The sequence below is a fragment of the Canis lupus genome, chromosome 23, assembly GCF_003254725.2.
Source record: "Canis lupus dingo isolate Sandy chromosome 23, ASM325472v2, whole genome shotgun sequence".
In the NCBI taxonomy this organism is placed as follows: domain Eukaryota; kingdom Metazoa; phylum Chordata; class Mammalia; order Carnivora; family Canidae; genus Canis; species Canis lupus.
The window spans coordinates 29,357,291-29,379,066 of record NC_064265.1 but is presented as its reverse complement, the minus strand read 5'-3'; the positions used below and the strand labels follow the sequence as shown (position 1 = coordinate 29,379,066).

At 40.1% G+C, this 21,776-nt stretch overlaps 1 protein-coding gene and 1 non-coding gene across 11 annotated transcripts in view; one reads left to right on the top strand and one right to left on the bottom strand.

The window, feature by feature from the left end:
* The window catches only part of ACP3 (acid phosphatase 3), a 59,568-nt gene that overhangs the window by 8,934 nt on the left and 28,858 nt on the right, over positions 1-21,776 (bottom strand). For 3 of the 10 annotated variants that reach the window (XR_004808689.2, XR_007405173.1, XM_049099832.1), the window contains exon 10: positions 20,832-21,001. Coding sequence is in view for 3 of the 10 variants with exons in the window: in XM_049099832.1 (XP_048955789.1) it covers positions 20,832-21,001 (170 nt within the window). In the remaining 7 variants the exon portion in view is untranslated. Of the gene's footprint in view, positions 1-177; positions 274-1,706; positions 1,857-2,115; positions 2,294-3,602; positions 3,748-4,766; positions 9,972-18,239; positions 19,953-20,831; positions 21,002-21,776 lie in introns of those variants that run through there. The other 7 variants (XR_007405174.1, XR_007405177.1, XR_007405176.1 and 4 more) reach the window with 6 other exon arrangements.
* LOC112661240 (U6 spliceosomal RNA) lies at positions 3,280-3,386 on the top strand. The gene has a single exon (XR_003137546.1). It is a non-coding gene; the product is annotated as a U6 spliceosomal RNA (small nuclear RNA).

The following is a 21,776-nucleotide window of genomic DNA, read 5'->3' as shown; positions in this document are numbered from 1 at the left end:
TCCAGGGATTGAGCCCCATGTTGGACTCTGGGCTCAGCAGAGAATCTGCTTCTTCCTCTGCCCCTCCTCCCTCATATTCTCTCTCTTGCTCTCAAATAAAGAAAGAAATATCTTTTAAAAATAATTAAAAAAAATAAAGTTTGGCTTTAAATTTTCTTTGGTATGTTACTTGCTTACCTTTGGTAAGGTTACTATCTGTTCCAGTTTTTTTTAAGGGAAGTCGTTGTTTCAAATATTTTATTGCACGTAAGTTTATTTTTCTTATGTTTGGGCCTGGAAAATATGATCACTGTAACATATTTCGAATCATTTAGGAACAAAATTAGTTATTTTTGGAACCACAAATTGTGAATGGCTGACTTTTTTTGAGGAGCTATCTCTGTTCTCAAAACCACAATTTTAATAGGCCTTTAGGTCTTTAGTTTCCTCTATTCTTCAAGTGAGACTTACTAAAACTGCATTTCAAAATGTGAGCTTGTTTCTGACTTCTATGATTCTTTTATTGAAAATACATTTTCAAAAAGATGACCCGAGCCAAAGGCAGATGCTTAGCTGCCTGAGCCACCCAGGTGCCCTGAAAATGCATTTTCAATGTCCACTTAATTAAGGCAAGTTTCAACCTCTGGGTTACTTTACAGACTCCTGATGAAGTAGATAAACCTGAGGTAGCAGATGAGCATTCTGCTCAACCTGAGGGTTACTGCATAGTTTAGAGTAGGATTTCTCAAAACAAGGTTGGGAACTGTCTACAGCAGAATCAGGTGTGCTACCTCTAAAAAAGGATATTTCCAGTTTCCTAAATCAGAATTTCTGAGATTGAGGATTGGGAATCTGCATCTTTAACCAGCATCCTTATAGATTTAAAAAAAAATATTTTTAGTAAAAATATCAGCTACCCAGGTGCCCCAATTATAACTTTTATATGCACTAGGAAACCAAAAATTTCAATTGACTCACTTTAATGCAGTATTTGCTTTAATACAGTAAGTGGAACTGAACCCCAATATCTCTGAGATATGCCCTGTATATGAATTTGACTGGTTAAGACTTGGAATTAGGCAGATACCTTGTATCCCCCGCCCAACAGCTTGCTCCCATGAGTCCGTACCTCTCCAGACACTTGACTTCTTCCAGGTCTGGCCCCTGTTACCTGGTGGCTCACACAGGCACTGTATGCACCTGGGCAGCCTGCCTTGGGAACCCCGAGCCCTCCTGGCCTGGGGAGTCCAACCAGTCCGGAAGCTCTGCCTGGCCTCTAAGGGTGGAGGGAGCACACCAGCCCAAGTTCTTTCTGAGGAGACAATTTAGACTGCTCATAGGCAGTCCTCATTTGGACTGGTTGCCTGAGAGGGTCCATACCAATGAATCAAGGCTCCCAGGTGTCTCTTAGTGAAGGTACCCTGGTAGCCCTCCAGGCCCCATACTGGCAAGGCAGTCCAGATTCCTCCACTTTTAACTTCAAGGAGAATATGTGCATTTCTGTAGGTTAAGGCTGGAATTAGGAAGATGCCAGATACCTGAAACAGCCTTCTCTTTTGACCCAGCCTACCTCTACACCTGCCCCACTCCAGTTCCCCAGTTACTCTGAACTGCCTGGTGTGCCCATGCGCAAACCACACCTTATCAGCTGGCCTTAGCCTGCAGGGGGCGCTTCAGGTCTGTGGAGTTCCAGAATGAGCCTACCGGGAGGAGGGAGGCCAACTCACCCAAAATCCTTCTGAGTCTGCAGCTTTAAACTGGCAACAGTCAGCCCCAATTTGGACTAGCTGCTTGATGGGGTATCGGCTTCTCCAGCCATCAAGGACATCCTGCACACCACCAACCTGGCAAGTTAGTCCAGATTTCTCCAGCTCTGCCTTCGGAAGAATATGCGCATTTGTGTAGGTTATGGCTTGGATTAGGCAAATGCTTGTACTCCCAAGAACTCCCTCCTGTGACCCTGCATACCCCTATAGATGCCCTGTTCCAGAGCCCTGTCTCCACAGATGTGTGCAGCCCATGAATGAGGCACACATCTTGTCAGCCCCCAAGGTCAGCCAGGGTACTCCAGGCCTTTGGAGTTTTTAATCAGTCCTGAACTACCTGTACTACTACCCCAGGGTGGAGGGAACTTACTTCCCAAAACTCTGAGGCAGCAGATTTAAGCTGGTGATGTCAGTCCCCATTTGGAATGGTTGCCTTTTGGAGTCCTGGGTTTACCAGCCATCAAAGCTCTCAGGCTTCTCATATTGGAGGATACTGTGGTGGCCCACCAGGCCCCTTCTTGGCAAGCAGTCCAGACCTTTACAGCTATCTTTAGGGGAATATGAATGTTTTGTGCAAAATTAACTGGAAGGATGAGAAAACCATATGGTTTAAAAACAGGCATATGGGGAACCTGGGTGACTCGGTTAAGCATCTGTCTTCCGCTCAGGTCATGATCCCCGGGTCCTGGGATGGAGCCACGCATTAGGCTTCCTGCCCAGTGGGGAGTCTGTTTCTTCCTCTCCCTCTGCCTCTCCCTCTGCTTGTGCTCTCTATTGCTCTTTCTCAAATAATAAATAATTAAAAAAATAAAACCAGACATGTACTGAAGGGCAAAATTTGATGACAGCACTATAAAGGAAGGATCAAGTCCTTGAGACATTATGAAGGAAAAATAATATAGGCTAGTAAAAACAGAAAAACCCAGTTAAAGAAATTATTTATCCATGAGCTTTATAAAGGCAGGGTCTATAAATAATTCAGTACTGTATTCCCTATGTCAAATAATGGCACAATGGTAATTAACCTTTCCTTGAGCTAAGATACCCTTTGAAAAATATGGGAGAAACTAGTGACCCTACTTCATTCTAAGAGCAGGCACTTAGCAAATGTTGGTGAGACTAAATTGTATACATAACATTATGTCTCTTTTCCTTTTTTCTTTAGTGAATGGCTTGACTAACTTTCTTAACTTTGATGGACACGCTTATAGACCCTTTTGCGAGAAAAACAAACTCAAGGTTTCCTGTTTAGGGAAAAAAAGACCCATTGCACTTAATTTCCTTTCCTCCCAATGTTTTCCTGCAGTAACACAAAAGATGTTAAAAATAAGAATGAGGGGCACCTGGGTGGCTCAGGTCTGCTCAAGTGTCTGCCTTTGGCTCAGGTCACGTGACCCAGGATCCTAGGATTAAGCCCTGCTGATTAGGGAGCCCGCTTCTCCCTCTCCCTCTGCCTCTCCTCCTGCTTGTGCAGTCTCGCTCTCTTTCTCTCAAATAAATAAATAAAATATTTCTTTAAAAAAGGAATGAAATCATGCTCACTTCGGCAGCACATATACTAAAATTGGAACGATACAGAGAAGATTAGCATGGCCCCTGCGCAAGGATGATACGTAAAAAAGGAATGAAATCGTAACAGTGCTGCAGAGAGTGACAGTGGCAGGTCAGGTATTTCGAAAAATTCTTCAAAGATAAGCAGATAAGATTGAACTGATGAAGAAGTCAAAAACGGGGAAATTGTAGTCATACCCACAAGAGATGAATGTGGTTCTTTCTGAGGGAGCCACAGAGGAGGCTGGACCTTTGCTCATCACATAGAGCATTAGGGAACTGTGGAGGACTTGTCAGGATACCTACATAAAGAATGCATTCTCCATCAGCTGCACATCCTACTCCTTCCTCCATATATGGAGTGGCTGCCTCCCAGATAAAATCTTGGAGGAGTGCTGTTTGTGGAAAGAGGGTGCTCATTTGGGAGGCCTCCTCGTGTGGCTGCTGTGCCCTGAGGGAGAAACAATAAATGTTGAGATAACTCAGGACTTATCACAGACTTGGAGGGAAAACTTTTTAAAGTTAAGGTCATTCCACCCAGGAGATGTATACACTGAAATAGTCACCCAGCCAAAAGTAAAGACTCTTTACTTATTTATTTTTTTGATATGTCTGTTGGCTGACTTGCCACTTTCCTGCCCACAAACACTACTTGGGCGCCTGATGCTGTAACTATCATCCTTACACAGAAATTGAAACCAGGCTTTCTCATTAGAATGACAGCATTCACTTCTGACAATCATTATGTTCCTATCAGACTAACTTTCACCGATACAAACGATAAACTCTGGGAAAAATAGAAAATACAACTAATTACAGTACTTGGGAGCAATCAAAAGCAGGCAGATTCTGGGGGAAATTCAGCATTTGGAAAAAGGGAATAGCTGTTAGCTTTTTTTGTTATTGTTTGTTTGTTTGAACAACCTTTAACCCGAGTGTAGGCTAAAGTCTGTGCCATGCAAGGGCAGAGCATGGGGATAGATGGTTAAAATGCAGGAGAACAAAACAAGACATAGTCTTACCAGAGGACAGAATTTGGGGGCATCCATAGCTCTTAAAAGTGAAAGGGAAATGCCCCCAAAGTGAAATCCAGAAAGGAGTAACCCCAAGATATTTATATAAACTCTCCCCAGACTCTGTGGCTGACCCCCATAGCTTAACTAATCATATAGAGGGAAGACTCCAAGTAGCCTAATTTAGGTTAAAATAATTGAAGTGATATTTGAGCTGTTGTCCATTGTAGGGGAGACAGTCTGCAGTTTAATTTTAGCTAATTTAACTAACCGCGTAAGAAAAAAAAAATGTTTGTAGAGGAACATGATAGAATCCAGAGTCTCTACAACATATCTACAATGTCTAAGACACAATCCAAAGTTACTCTATATTCAAAGAAACAGGAAAACATAACCCATACTTGGGGAAAAAAGACAATCAATTAAGACTGACTCAGAGATGATGAAGAGGTTGCAATTAGCAAACAAAATTAGAATTCTTTTATTAAGTTTAAAAAATTTTAGGTAGTTAAAATACAGTGCAATATTGGTTTCTGGAGTAGAATTCAGTGATTCTGAATTCAACACCCAGGGCTCATCATAATACCTATCACCCATCTAGCCTATCCCCCTCCATCAAGCCTCTTTGTTCTTGTTAAGGGTCTCTTATCGCTTGTTTCCCTCTCTCCCTTTTCTCTTTGCCCCCTTCCCATATGTTTATCTGTTTTCTTTCTTAAATCCCACATATGAGTGAGATCATATGGTTTGTCTTTCTCTGACTGACTTATTTCACTTAGCATAATATACTCTAACTCCATCTATGTTGTTACAAATGGCAAGATTTCATTCTTTTTGATGTCTAAGTAATATTCCAAGTGAAAGAGACTTTTAATGTAGTTATTCAAGAGGATATTTGTTGGGAAAACAGATATATATGACTAATAGGGAAATCAAGACCAGTCATCCCTACTAATCCACAGACTTCTTCACTTGTGGATTATGATTCATGAAAATCTGAGAAAAAGAGGATGAAAGAGAAAGTCCAAGGTTAATAAATTCAAACATCTGAGCCCAGAGAAAACAGAAATAATTTACGGAGCAGAAGAGAACTTGAAAAAATTCCAAGTCAGATTCTTAAAGTTTCATCATAAAATAGGAAGTGGCCATTGTAAAAAAAGGAAAAAGCAATGAATAGGAAAGTATTCTTAGAAGAAAAAAAAAAGAATAATGTGCTGAAGACTAAATTAGTGTTCTGGAAAATAAAATTTCCTAAAATGCAGAGAAATAAAATTAAAAGGTAGAAAAAATGTAATTTTTTGAAGTTTGAAGTTGAAGGATAGACCCAGGAAATTCAAGTTCAAGAATACGGTTTTCTTGAGTCAAAGACATGTGTAAGCCACATATAATTAGAAAACAAATACCCACACCTACATACATCCTAGTGAAATTTCAGAACTTCATGGATAAAAAGAATATCTTAAAAAGATTTAGAAAAAAAAAGGAAAATAAAATTTTTTTTTCAGAAAAAAAGAACAATTACATTGGATGAGAATGATACCAATCAGACTTCTTATCAGCAGTTAGAAGACAACAAAATACTGCATTCACATTCTGGGGCAAAATGATTTTCAACCTGAAAATGTATACCTTGCTGATTGATGGGTAAATGGAGGTCAAAACATACATGTCAGAATCAGAAAGCTTAGTGTTCAAGTAGCCTTTAAAAAATTCCTTCAAGAAAATGAAAAAAATACTACAAGAAAGAAGACACCATGTGTTATAATTGTGTGTGAAATTTCAGAAAATCTAAGTGTAAGTATAGCTCATAAAATTCATGCTAGTTTCTAGAAGAACTAAAAGCAGATATTGTTGACAGGATTGCCCCTGATGAATGGAAGTGGGTAGAAAGGCCTTTTACCTTGTATTTTATACCCTTCTGTATTACCTGAATTTATTTTTGTTTTAAATACAATTATTTGTAACAAAGAATTTAATAAAAAATTCAGAGATGTTTGGGTGGCTCAGTCAGTTAAGAATCTGCCTTTGGCTCAGGTCATGATCCCATGGTCCTGGGATGGAGCCCTGCATCAGCTTCCCTGCTTGGTGGGGAGCCTACTTCTCCCTTCCCCACTCCACTTGCTCATGCTTTCTCTGTCAAATAAATAAAATCTTTTTAAAAAATTTAACAAAAAATTTAAAAGGCATCCATCCCCCAATCTAGCAGTACTTATATTCTAATTGTGTTGTTAGATTCCTTCTTTAGACATTTTAAAGAAGAACTAGTTCATTTAGTATAGTTTGGTTTTGGAAAAAGTCTAGGGTGCTGCTGTTAAGACATATCTGCAAATAAAACATTTCAGAAAAATCCTTGATCAATTCAGCACATATACAAAAACAGTAAGATACAGACATATAAGAAAGATGACTTTCATTTCTTCACTTGAAAGTGAACCTTACAAATTAAAAACAAAACAAAATGGGATCTCTGGGTGGCTCAACGGTTTAGCACCTGCCTTCAGCCCAGGGCTTGATCCTGGAGTCATGGGATCGAGTCCCACATCAGGCTCCCTGTGGAGCCTGCTTCTGCTTCTCTCTCTCTGTGTGTCTCTCATGGATAAAATAAATTTTAAAAAAATCTTAAAAAAAAAACCTTTAGAAATAAAACAAAACAACAAACCAAAACATTCTTTCTGCTTCAAGAAGTTTGTCATCTAGTTGTAATTGCCCAATATGGTAGCCTCCAGTCACATATGGTTGCTGGAATTTGACATGTAACTAGTCCAAATTGAGATGTGCTGTAGGGGTAAATACACATTAGATCTCAAGTATTTACTCCAAAAAACCCTGAAAAATACCTCATTAATAATGTTAAGAATATTAATTACATGTTGAAGTGACTTTTTTTAGTGTACTGGGTCAAATAAATTTTATTAGAATTAATTTTATGTTTATTTTTACCTTTATATAATGTACTATTAGAATTTTTAAATCCCTTATGTGGTCCTCATTTGTGGCTTGCATTATGTTTCTATTAGACAGTCCTGGAATAAAGCACCAAAATGTAATACACAACCATTACTACTCAAATGAATTTTCTATAGCGTTTTGAAGGAGAAAACTATCATTTTGGCTTTCACTTATCAAAAAACTTCCCTGGCGATAAAGGAAGGATCAATGCTAGCAGTACTAGAACGAAACAGAATGAGAATAGGAAGTTGGGAGAATAGGGAACATCACTGACTTCAAGGAGAAGAAATGCCTAATATAAAAGAGGTTTGTTGGGCAGCCTGGGTGGCTCAGCGGTTTAGCGCTGCCTTCGGCCCAGGGTGTGGTCCTGGAGACCCAGGATTGAGTCCCACGTAGGGCTCCCTTCATGGAGCCTGCTTGTGTCTCTGCCTCTCTCTGTGTCTTTCATGAATAAATAAATAAAATCTTAAAAAAAAAAAAAGTTTTGTTAGTTGAATGACTTCCAATAAAATGTTTGCCTCCAAAGCTTGTACTCTACTATTACCATAAGTTATTCTTTTTATATTCATATTCTCTTAATACTTTCTTTACACAATGCCATTCTAGTTGGGAATTCCCTATCTACAACTTTGTTAGAATTTTCTACATATATACTGATCATATTTTTTGTTAGGGCATTTTCCTACATTGATGTGGTAATTACTACATTATTCTCATCCTGTTCAAAGACCTCTACAGTGATTCAAATGTGGGGAATACATTTCAGAGCAGAAGTTATCTCAATCCAGCAGTTATCTTTCAAACAATATTTGTCCTCATGTCAACTGAGCTTCCCTGACCCATCTGAAAAGGTCACTTTTATCAGTAGAGAGAATTTGCATATTTTTCTTTTGAAGTTGGATGATTAGCTTATTTCCTGAGGAATGTTACAGTGCATTTGTGTTCTCTGCTTTATCATTATAGATCATTTATCACTTGTGATTTTTCACTCTGACATGAACTATGAAAAACAATTACAGTGTTTATTAACTGAGTAGCTCTGTGGAAGGTAAAAGAAACCACTAAGGTGGGAGTCAGAGCTTTCTTTACAATAATTAAGAAATGGTAGAAGAAGAGAAATGGGGGATATTAAAAAAAAATCCAGAAACAGTAGAAAGTAGAGGTCCTTTTAGCCTTTGACAGTATTAAAAGATAATATTAGGGAAAGGTTGTGAAAGCTTTTACTTTTACATTCTATCAACTGTATAAGGGCTGTTGTTGGGGCCAAACACATTAATAATCACATTAGGGATATGCAATTTAGCAGTTAGGCCAGCAATAAGCAAATAGTAGGTGTTCTATCAAGGCTTGTTAAATAAGTGAGAAAATCCATTACTTATAGTTCTATTTTCTACTTCTATTTTCAAATCTCATCACTTATCAGCATAAGATGTTCTGGTCTCATTACTAATATGGCTGGCTACTTTAGGAAGACAGTAATTTGTCCTTTGTTCTTACTTGCTATAGATGTTTTTTCCCTTTCCCAGCTTGAGGATGAAACCAGATCTTGCATTTCCTTGCCTACGTGCCTTTTATGTTATGGGAGGCAGTAGCAGTTGCTAGGCAAGAGAACACAACTCCCTTCTTTTTTTATTTTTTTGTAATAGCCTTGGCTCAGTAAGAATTATGTAGAAAGTGGTACAGGTAAGTGCTTGAAGTTTAACAAGAGAAAGTTGTGGAGTCCAAAGGGAGAGGAAGATTCCTGAGACTAAGAGATGGGTCATGAAGAGTTTCCATCAAAGTAAATCTCTTTTTAAATGAAATAAAGAAACTGGAACTATAAAAATATCTAGGTCTGATGATGGTAGACGTTAAAAAAAAAAAAAAAAAGAAACATGGCTGCATGGGTTCTCTAGTTATTCCCCATTTTAGAAGTTGTGGGGAAAATGACCTGAGCTATAATTGCAGTAGTTGATATTACAGTTTCTGAGAATGACAGAAACTGTGTCAACACAGTTTCAACACAGTTATGTATATGCATGTGTGTTAGTATACATACACATACAAAAATCTGTTAGCTACCAAACACTGTGTAGGAGGTTCTTTTCAGGAATGTGTACGTGTTTGTATTACACCTACTTAAAGGCTAAAGAAATAATTTATTTATACCTTCTAATTAGGTCTTACTTCTTAAGAATCATCCTACATGATACTACTTCTAGTTTAATTGTCCTCATTATCCAGTCTTCTTTAATCTATGTCTCTGTCACACACTGTAACCTTTTGCTCTTTGCAGGCAAAAGGCTGATTGGAGTTTGATTTCTTCTTTTTTTCTGAACATCCATGCCAGAGAATACAACTATCCTTTGTGAAAGAGCCTCTTTCGAGCCGAATGAGAAGCCTGCACTACAACGAGGAGTCAGGAGGTCAGGAGACCTGACCAAGTAACCTGGGGTTCATTCATCAGTCCCTGGGTCACTGTAAGTTCAGACCCTGCTCCAGACAGGCTAAAAGAGAAGGGAGTGGATGGGGTGATGTCCACACGGTGAAAGCCTGTCTTTTGAATGAGGCATCACAGGAGGTCAGTCGGGTGTGTCCACCCTCCTTCAGCCATCTGTTCAGATGTTCCGATAAGGGTCTCTCTGCCAGCAGGGCCCGTGGCGGAGGAGGGTAAACAGCAGCACCACTAGGACACCAGACACCAGGCAAAAGGCAACAGCAAGGTAGACTCTTAGAACTGTGGAAAAATTGCAAGAGCATTAATGTAAAATTAATGGATTAGGAAAGTATAAAGATTGTAAAATTAATAGATGAGGAAAATAGGAAGATCATACATCATCAGTGCCTTAATTGTAAACTTTCAGTGACATTTCTGAAGGAACCTTGAAATCAGCATAGTGTATTGATAAGATTACTAGACTAGAGTCAGGAGATGACCTAGGTTCTGGTTCTGGCATGACATTTGACCTTTGGGCCTCAGCTCCACTATAAAGGGAGAGTAATTGAAATCTTTCTTTCTTTTTTAAAAAGATTTTTTTATTTAGGGGTGCCTGGGTGGCTCCGTTGATTGGGCATCTGCCTTTGGCTTGGGTCATGATCTCAGGAGTCCTGGGATCTGGCCCCCTGTTGGGCTACCTCCTCAGCAGGGAGTCTGCTTCTCCCTTCCCCTCTGCCTCTTCGCTCATGCTCTCTCTCTCTCTCTCTCTCTCTCTCTCAGATAAATGAATGAAATCTTAAAAAAATACATTAAATAAATAAAAGATTTACTTATTTACTTGAGAGAGACAGACAAGAGACCACAAGTAGGGGGAGGAGCAGAGGGAGAGGGAAAAGCAGATTCCTTACTGAGCAGGGAGCCTGACACAGGGCTGGACCCCAGGAACCTGAGACCATGACCTGAGCCAAAGTTAGATGCTTAAGCTACTGAGCCCCCAGGCACTCCACTTTTTTTTTTTTTTTGACTGAAGTATTTCTAAGGTCCTTTCCCAACATAACTTCATGCATTTTTATACAATTAAAATGATCGATTGTTTATGGTCTCAAGGTCAAAGGAAAAACCATCATTAATTGGGTCTAAAAGAAATTGAATATTATCTTTTAGTTTCTGGATTTGATTTCTAGCAAATATCTTTTAGAGAGGAAACTTTGAGTACATGTCAACAATGGTAAGCATTTTTAGGATAACTGTGTACTACTGCCAATCTGTACCTTTATTTGCACATATCCCTTTGATAGCTGACCAATCATGGGGAGATATATGGGGTTATTTTTTATGAGATGCTATTCATTATTTCATCTGGAAAGTTACCCTACACACACACCCTAGTCCATGATACTGTATACATCATAAATATCATGTTGTACCATCTCTAAATGTATGTCTGATCTTCATTGTAAAAATAAAGAATTGCAAAAAGAAAGAAAGAAAGAAAGAAAGAAAGAAAGAAAGAAAGAAAGAAAGAAAGAAAGAAAGAAAGAAAGAAAGAATTGCTTGTTGGCTTAGGCAGTGGGAGAGCAAACATATCTCTGATCCTGGCAGCTCTGTCTACAGAAGCCCTAGTGCTCCATGGAACACAAGTGAAAATCACTTATTTAACCTAAACTTATTGTTGTAGAGATGAAAAAAAAAAGTAGAGAGATTAGATAATTTGGTTAAGGATAAGAAGATAATTAATTGTATTTGGGTTGGAATATGTGAGCTTATCAGTCTCATGATTTTAAAAACTATCTGTTCACTAATGACTTCCAATTTGAAATCTTCCCCAAACTCAAGACTCATATATCCAAATACTTGACATATTTCCTTGGACACATTTCAATGGGCATTTCAATCTCAATAAGTCAACTCCTAGTTCCCTTGTGCCCTCTCCTTCCCCAAACTATATTCTAACTGCAGTCTTCCCCATTTCAGTTGATGGAAACTTTCTTCTTCTAGTGTCTCAGTCCCAAAGTCTTGGAATTTTCCTTGACTCCTCTCTTTTTCTCACATTCTTTATCAATCTGTCAGGAAATCCTATTGGTTCTACCAAAAACTATATCCAGAAACCAATGACTTCTCCTTTTCTCTACCACCACCTTGTTTTGAACCATGATCATTTTTTGCCAGAATTGCTACAACATTCCCCTGACTTGTTCCCTAGCTGCTGTCCTCTCTCCTCTACAATCTATTTTCAACACAGAAGCCAAATGACTTCAAGTCAAATCATGATACTCCTCTACTTAAAGTCTGCAATGAATGTTCATCTCATTCAGAATGAAAGCCAAAGTCCTAATGATAACAGTTTGTGAAGTTCTACAACATCTGGCCTGATTCACCTCTTAGATTTCCTCTCCTACTACCCTCCTTTACCCTCCTACCACCTTCACTTACTCTCTTTTGGCCACACAGGCCTTCCTGTTGTTCCTTAGACATGCCAGGCACACACCCATTTATTGCCTTTGCTATAGATGCTACAGTCACCTAGATGTTCTTCTCATGAATCTCTGCTTTAGGTAACTCCATCACTTTTTTGCCCAAATCTCATCTTTTATCTATTTCATCTATTTATTAATTTATTTTGTGAGAAAGAGAGAGTGAGCAGAGGGAAGGGAAGAAGGAAAGAATCTGAAGAAGGCTCCCCCTGAACATGGAGCCCAGTGCAGGGCTTGATCCTATAATCCTGAGATCATGACCTGAGCTGAAATCAAGAGTCAGACACTTAACCAAATGAGCCACCCATGGGCCCCTCAAATCTCATCTTCTCAGTGAAGGTTTTCTATTTAAAGGTGCAACCAATATGCCCTTTTCCCACACTCACCACCAGCTTGGCACTTGGGATCCTCACCTTCCAAAGTATTTATTATGTTTATTATTTATTATCCATCCCTCTCTCCCTCTAATAGAATGTAAGTTTCATGAGGGCAGAAATCTTTGTCTCTTTTGTTCATGAATGTATTCCAGGTACTTAGAATAGTACCTGGCACTTAGCAGGTGCTCAATAAATATTTGTGGAAAGAATAATCTAGAACTCATAGGTTCTCAATTTGTAGTTCAGTGCTTTTCTCATGATGTCAGAATGCCTCTTAGCATCATGAGAAGGTGATTATTAATAAAGTTAGATCCTGGTGGACAAGTGCCATTACCACTGTGAGTGGAGTTAATATAAAGGTGGAGGGAACTGAACAGACTTGAGGAAGGAATGAAAGAACTAAATGGAAATGAGGGAAGAAAGCAGAGACTAATGATTCTTTAAAATTAATGTTCATGGATGACTTTCTATATTTGGAAATTTATTTTCAATTATTTTTTATTGGCTATGTTGTCATAGTGGTCCCATGGAATATGCTTTCCCAATCTTTTTCCTTCCTTCATTCTTTCTTAGACATGCAGTGGGCATACACCATAAGCTAGGCCAGCTATTGGCCTAAGCCAGTGTTGGGTTCTGGGGTTCCATAATCCCTGCTTTTGGAATCATCAATATCTAGTGGGAGAACCAGATAGACAATTATGAGATCATGTGAGAAATAGTAAAATAAAAGTGTAGCAGACCTGCTATTGGAATGGAGAAAAAGTTGAGATTAGTACAAAGCTTTCTTTTTAGAAGAGAAAGAGGTTATAAAGCCTTCTGAGAAAATGCTAAGATTTGACTGGCCTTTGAAATAAATAAGACCGAATGAGTTGCACAAGAGTGTGTTTGGGAAATAATGAGCAGTTGCATGTGGCTGGAATATAGCTTCTGGTGAGTTGAGACCAGATAGGTAGGTTGGGGCCTAGGTCTTAGAAGGTTTGGTTTGTCACGGGACATGTGAAAATCAGCAGCAATTATGACACATGGAAGTGACATGGCCCAATTTGTGTTTAAAAAAAGAAAATAACTGCAGGGAAAGACAGGATGGTGGAGACACTATGGGCTTGGTAACTATAGAAATGCCTTTGACAAGATATGGAGGGCTCAGCACTGGAAGTGTGGTCCTGATAGTGTGGATGAGGGAACTCTAGTGTACTCCTGAAGGAGAACTGACAGGCTCTGGGATGCACTAAATGTGCTGGGAAAGGAGAAATGGAGAGTCACAGCCACCCATGGGTTCTAGTTTGGGTGAAGATGATTAGGCTATGAACTGAGATTGGAGGCATATTAAAAGGAAGACTTTGGAGTGGAGGAGATAATAAATTTCCTTTAAATTTAGGATTGAGATGGGTTCTTATCCTCATAGAAACAACACGGGGCAACTGCAAAACACAGGTCTAGAATTCTGTATGGATTGTGGGTATAGGAGAGGGAGGCCTGTGTAAAACTGGTTCATGGTGAGGGTGGAGTGAGGGCACCAGAGACAATGCACTAGGACAGGATCATTTAGGGGGCTGGAGGAGGTGGGAGTCTGAGAATATAGAAAAGACTCAGGAGGGCACCTGGGTGGCTCAGTCAGTTAAGCTTCTGCCTTTGACTCCGGTCATGACTGAGTCCTGCATGGGGTTCCCTGTTGGGCAGGGAGTCTGTTTGTCCCTTTCCCTCTGCCAGTCCCCCTGCGCTTACTCAGTCCCAAATGAATAGATACAATCTTAAAAAAAAAAAAGACAAGACTCAGACTCAGGAGAGATTCTCTCTCTTACGATTCTCTGTCTCCTTAATTTTTTAAATTAGACACTCGTTTGTACTCTGAAGGATTTTGTGAATTTGACAGAGTAAGATTCTAGAATCTGAGAACAAGGAGTGATCAGTTTTATCTTACTGTGAAAAGACAGGACTGGTAATGACTGACAAACCCTCTTCCATACAGGAACATGGGAAAGTTGCTAAAGGCAGTGTGAATTAGCACTTTTTTTTTAAAGATTTTATTTATTTATTCATGAGAGACGAAAGAGAGAGACAGAGAGAGACAGAGACAGAGACAGAGACACAGGCAGAGGGAGAAGCAGGCTCCATGCAAGGGATGTGGGACTAGATCCCAGGGTCCCAGAATCATGACCTGAGCCAAAGGCTCATGCTCAACCACTGAGCCACCCGATGCTCCTTAGCACAATGTTTTCTGAAAACTATTTTGGCAGTAAGTATTAAAAGCCTCTTCCTCTTGCTGTTACTCTTCTTCCTCTTTCCCTTTTGAGTAAGTCTGCCTTCCTACTCATCCTTGGATTACTGCAACCAGCCTCCCAGCCATGCTCCCTGCCCTCAGTCTCACTGCTCTCCAATCTGTTCTCCCCACGGAGGGCAGAGGGCTTTCTAAAATAAGAAGCCAGTCCCATCATATGTCCTCTGCCGAAAACCTTTTTTTTTTTTTAAAGGTTTTATTTACTTGAGAGTAAGCGAGAGGAGCAGGAACAGGGGGAGGGGCAGAGGGAGAGGGAGAAGCAAACTCTACACTGAGCAAGGAGCCCAATATGGGCTTGATCCCAGGACTCTGGGATCATGACTTGAGCCGAAGACAGATGCTTAACCAACTGAACCACCCAGGGACCTCTATCTGCCTAAGACCTTTAATGTCCAGCACTACTCCTCTTGACCTGAAACACTTAATGCCAGCCTCCTCCGAGTCTTTGCGCTCTAACCAGACATACTCCTAATTCCTAAAATGCCCCATGCTGTCTCTAGCCTTTGGGTTTCTATATATTTTCTCTCTTTTGTTTGTAACATTTTCCTCTTTCTTCACCTCCAGTCACCCAGCTCATTCCTTCTCTCCTTCAGGCTTTAAACATTACCCCCTTTGAAAAGCCTTCTCTAAAAAAAAAAAAAAGAAAGAAAGAAAGAAAGAAAGAAAGAAAGAAAGAAAGAAAGAAAGAAAAGCTTTCTCTGACCCCTTAGATGTAAGCTAATTAATTGTCTTTCCCATATGTCCTTTATAATAGTATTCACCACACTTAACTGTTAGGGCTTGTTTAATTCTTTATCTCCCTGTCTTCCTTGCCTACCTCCTTTCACCATTGCCAAGGGGTCCAGGTCATATGGGGACAATTTTCTTGTCTTACTGCTGTTTCCTCAGCAGATTTAACACCTCCTCCATAGGCACTATTGGGTACATAATAGGTGCTCAAAAAATAGCTACTGTTTATTAAATATTCATATACTTTGACTCACTAATTTAATTTCTGGGAATCTGTCCCAGGGGGTAGTCAACAAACCAGTGTGTGATGGAAAGGGAAGATGATACAGTAGAAATATGGTGTTGGAGAATGTGAGGCTTGAATCCTGACTCTACCACTTAAGTCATGTTATTTTCTGAGGCTTGGTTTTCTTCTCTATAAAATGGGGATACATGATATTGGCAAGAAAAGGAAGACAGGTTGCTGAATTAAGCATCAATGACTTTCAAAAGGGATATTTCCAAAGAGAGATGGAAGGAAGAACATCATTTTTTCAAATAGCTCAGGAGTGAAAGATGAAGAAATACAGAATTCAAATGATTAGTTCAAGAAAATTAGGATTGAAGAGAGTGAGAGCAGGCACTTAAAGCTGTTCTTTGATGAGTGATTTGGGCATGTTCATAGTAGAAGGGAGCCAGTGCAGAGGAAGAAAATGAAGCTAAGATTCACTGAGGTTCCAAGAGATGAGGAGTGGGAGCATATGCATGAGGAAAGGAGTTAGGTTACTCAGGGAGGAATATGTTTTCCTGTGAGGGGGGAGGGGCACAGGGAAGGCAGGTTAAGGCTAAGATATTTTGAGGTAGTGACAGGAGAACCTAAAATACTTTTTTTTTAAAAAAGATTTTATTTATTTATTCATGAGAGACATACACAGAGAGAGGCAGAGACACCGGAAGAGGGAGAAGCAGGTTCCATGCAGGGAACCTGATATGGGACTCGATCCCGGGACTGCAGGATCATGCCCTGGGCCAAAGGCAGGCGCCAAACCGCTGAGCCACCCAGGAATCCCCTAAAAGACTTTTCAATGGAATATCTTGCTCCCCTCAGGACATCTCATAAGAATTAAAGAAGCCAAGATGGAATTACAAGTTTTGGGGAAATAACAAGGCTTTCCTGTAGAATATAAGAAAAGAGTCTAGTAAGGGTGAATACATTTATTTGCTAAGCAGTGTTGAAAGATCCAGCTGGGATTGGAACAGAAATTTCAACATTCATAATTTGAAATAATAACAATAGGCTTCTGTTCCACTTAGCTGACCAGATTGCAGAAACTATGGTTGTTTTAATCTAGGGTTGGATATTGCTGTGGTGGGCAGGGTATGGGATGGGCCACTATTAGGATGTCAGAATTGCCTACATCGAGGACAGGAGTGGGAGTGAGGAGTGAGCTGGTGTATACCAAAGCAAATTCCCAATGTCATTAATGAATGATGACACATGTCCCGGGAAACTGATGATAGTGACAACAAGAATGAGAAACAGGTGCTGTAACTGGCCTTCTCTCTGAGGGAGGGACGGTTCTAGAAGGGGTATCATTGAACAGAGGCACTACCCAGCAATAAGGGAACAAGAAAATGCCAAGATGACTATGCTGAAAACAGATCAAATAACACAGACATACTGGAATATACATATGTAAATGTAGTCTGTGACTGGGTCTTTATAGCACAGTCACATTTGAGGCTCATTCATTCATAGCTTCTCTCTCCTACTTATTGAATGATTGGGTTCTTTTTTTTTAAATATTTTATTTAATTTATTCATGAGAGTCAGAAAGAGAGAGGCAGAGACATAGGCAGAGGGAGAAGCAGGCTCCCTGTGGGGAGCTCGATGTGAGACTCAAATCCCCAGGAGCCCAGGATCACAACCTGAGGAAGACAGATGCTCAACCACTGAGCCACCCAGGTGCCCCAAACATTTGGGTTCTAGGTTTCTGATATCTGGGGCTCACCATGAAGAAATTAGGCTAAGTACGAGGGATTGAACATTTATTTATTTATTTTTAAAGGCGTATTTATTTTGAGAGAGAGAGAGAGACAGACAGACATTGATTTGTGGCATAGGCTGATTTCTGTGGTGAAAAGTCTCCTGCTTTGACATTATGACCAATTTCACACTATCAAAGTCAAATCTTTGAACTCAGAGTCAGGAAGGGATGTACATATTCCACGTTTGAGATTGGTATGGGCTGGATCCAGCACAACAATCCCTACATCTTCTTTTTATTAACATATTTTGTAATTTGTTTCACTCTATTTGAATATTGAATTGTTGATACTGGTGTCTTTTTTTTCCCATAAGATTTTATTTATTTGAGAGAGTGAGTGAAGGAAGAGTGAGAGCACGAGTGGGGTAAGCGGCAAAGGAGAAGCAGACTATCCGCTAAGCACGGAGCCCGACATGCGGCTCCAACTCCAGGCCTCTGGGATTATGACCTGAGCAGAAAGCAGACACTTTACCAACTAAGCCACCCGGGCACCCTGGTGCTGGTGTCTTGAGGAAAAGAATTTTATAAACACTCTAAACTAGGTTTGATAAGAGGAGGTGATGAATTGGCTGTGGAGAAAAAAGGAGAGGATGGGATCAAAAGTAACCACCAGGTTACTGGGTATTGTTGCTAATCAAGATAGAGACAGTAGGTTCAGGGAGGAAAGGTAAATAATTTAAACATTCCTTGAGCAAATATTTATTGAGCACTAATCCATGTCAGGCACAAGTATTTCCGAGGACACATATAAGAGAGAACACAACAGATAAAAACCCTTGCTCTTGTGGAGATGATATTTCATCTTATTATAATTGGCCCCTTGAGGGAAACCTGCAGGAATCTCCTTGGACCCAAAATCTTCTGCTAACTCCCCTACCCTTTCCAGGTTCAAGACACAAAGACATTTGATAAATAGCTTTCTAGAACCTTGTACTATACCATTAGAAACTCCCATCCAAACCGATTTCAGAAGGTGCAGCTGTTACCTTCTATAGGGTAGCCCTTTCTGACATTCCTTACTGCCTCCCTCCCTCTGAATCCAGTTAACTCTTGTCCAACAGAAACCTTGAAGTCATAAGATATAACCCTTGTTGGGACGCCTGGGTGGCTCAGCGGTTGAGCGCCTGCCTTTGGCCCAGGGCATGATCCTTGAGTCCCGGGATCCAGTCCCACTACGGGATCCCTGCGTGGAGCCTGCTTCTGTCTCTGCCTGTGTCTCTGCCTTTCTCTCTGTGTCTCTCATGAATAAATAAATAAATAAAATCTTAAAAAAAAAAGATATAACCCTTGTTATTCTGTGTAATATGTATCTTTTTTCCTCCCCACTACATTGTACATTTTCCAAGGATGTTTTCTTGCAAGTTCCACCTTAATAGATGAAGCAGAGCCATCCATCAGCTTAGCCTTTTTCTGAAGAAGTCAGGTCCAAACTAAATACATTTTCAATGTAAAATATTCATCTAAGTCAGTCAAAATCATTCTTCTTTACACGAATATTTTTCCTCCGGTAACATTATAATAAAATTCCCAAACAAACAAACAAAAAGCCCCTAAAATCTGCCCTTCAGGAATTTTATTCTGATTAAACACACACACTTTTCAAAATTCATCATAAAAGTAATGTTTTTGAACTCCCTACTAGTGACTTTATTCACTATTTTACATTTGGCTTACTGCTGGAAGAAAGTTACATGCATGGGGGAGGAAGAGTAATTAGATGGTAGCCCTGAGGACAAATAGTTACTTGGGAAAAAAAAATATAAATAAATGTATGAATCACGGTCTCCTGTCGGTCACCCCATGACCCACAAGGAGAGGGAATGGCTTTGCTCTGGACTCTGGCATCCAGTAGAAACCATCTCTAGAAACCATTTCATCTTTATCTGTAATAGTAACGTAGCACGGTGTTCTCTAGATGTGTTGCATCTGCCACTCCTTAAATCTATAGGACTCTAAAGAGTGTCATTTGAACATGATTTCTTCTTGTATAGGGAGTAGTTTCAGCAGGACATGTGAGCTTGCTTAGGTTTTCTGAAGATCTCAGGATCAAAGCCTTACACATTCCTTTTGTCCTCAGAGCAGCTATCACAGCCATACTTCCAACATGCTGGTAAGTTTTGATCTTGGAGGCATTTAGAACATTCTCACATTTCTAATTTTGTTCCAGTTTGATATGTGTCATCATACTTTCTCTCTTATCTCAACTCCAGATTCAACATCTCTTACCATCTTCAAGAGAAACCACTCATGCATCTCTGATGTGTTGTATGTCTAAATAAAATTACTTAATTGTTATGATGTCTGCACTCCAAGAGCTGCCGTATATATTGTATACAGCAAAGTTTTCTGGTAAGTTTGCTTTTGGTTTCTTCAAAAGTAACATGGATTTTCCAGGGCTAAAGGATACAAAGAGGTATTTACTTTTCAGCTTTTCTACCCAATATGTTTTAACATAAATATAAGAAGATAGTACCAGTTTCCCACTGTAGATGATTTCTCTTGATTGCTCCACTGTATGCATTTCTCTGCCTCTCCTTGTGAGAAGGCTGGAACTTGATAGACAAGCTGGTCCTTTGCCTATTTGCCTAGAATTAACTTCTTCCCTTCCTTGCTCTCACTCTAGATTGTAGATTTTGTTTAAAATCTCTTTCACCTCAGGGATGCCTGGGTAGCTCAGGGGTTGGGTGCCTGCCTTAGGCTCGGGTCATGATCCTGGGATCCGGGATTGAGTCCTGTGTTGGGCTCCCTGTAGGGAGCCTGCTTCTCCCTCTGCCTGTCTCTGCCTCTCTTTCTCAGTCTGTATCTCTCATGAATAAATAAATGAATCTTAAAAAAAAAAATCCCTTTCACTTCAGACACTAAAAGAACTACCTCATTTAATCCTACTCAAGTGATATCTGGGAGTTCTTAAAAAACAAAAAACAAAAACAACCAAAAGTTTCTATGGGGTTAATCATAATAGCTCATGGCAGCCCCACAAACTTTGATCTAAGTCTTATCTCTGATTATATTTGACTTGAGGCCCTTTTCTGTTAACACTGAAAAAAACTACCAAGTTAAGGTTTAGGCAGGTGGGGGCAGGGCTTCATGGAGAGATAGGAATTGACTGAAATCAGGGGTCCCTGAAACATACAATTATCATCCCAAACCCATTTCTCTCAAAGCTGGGGGTGATGGCCAAGTTATACTCTTAAAGCTACCATCTGCCTGGAGAGAGGGTATTGTGCCTTTTTGCAGAGCTCTGCATGCACACTAATCTATAATATCCTCAGTACCTTGGTCATTGCTCGTGGTCATACACTCCGTGGACCAGTCTTGGGGGATGACAGGGGCAACCAGCTCAGCAAACTCTGTCAGAGGACAGCTGGGAGTGCAGCCTGGCAGTGTGAGAGGATATGGCTCGTGCTGGGTCTCATTCCGGTAATACATCTCTACGAAGTACTCCCTGGTGGAGGAAGGTAGAAGACAGGGCTGTTAGTTTTGTGTTGTGGAACTGCCATTGGATTTTTTTCCCGCCTGGCCTGTAACATGTCAGCTGTAGGACGAGGAGAAGAATTTACAGGAACGAGTAGATATTAGCTAAGTTAGGTGTGGGAATAGGGAGATTGGGGCAGGTGGGTCAGACCCAGAGGGTGGAAATGGGAGGGCTGGTTTGTTAGATAAACAGGGGCAAAAGAGGTGGGGACCAGGATGCTTATTCTGAAAGGGAGCGGAGAGGTGATGACTAGGGGAGTTGGGGGTGATATGATGAGCCTTTGAGTAAGAAGTGGGGGACAGACGGGGTGTTGGGTTTTCTTTCTCCTATTCTCTCTCCTTCATGATTCTTATTTGCTTCATTCTCTCTTTTCCTCTCAGGATTTCTTTTAGGCTTTCTTCTGAATGAAGGTATCTCTGCTCTTCTTATCCAGGCAATAAGCGTGGAACTGAGCAATATTTAACATATGTGCTTAAATATACATCAAGATTTTGTCAAGATTACACCTCAGAAAGAGGGTGTGGGTGTACACCTAAGTCCTTATACTCCCTCATATTTGATACTTTATTTGGAAAAACAAGGTATATGCCAATTTGTAAAACTAGCATGAGGGCCTTATGGAAGTCACTTGCCAAAGAGGCAGGAGAGAAACTCAAAGGATTTAGTGATCATTCTTGAGGTAGTAACCTCACAACTGTGACTGTTGGGTGTTATTAAAATCAAGCCTTTTAAAATATCACTTTCA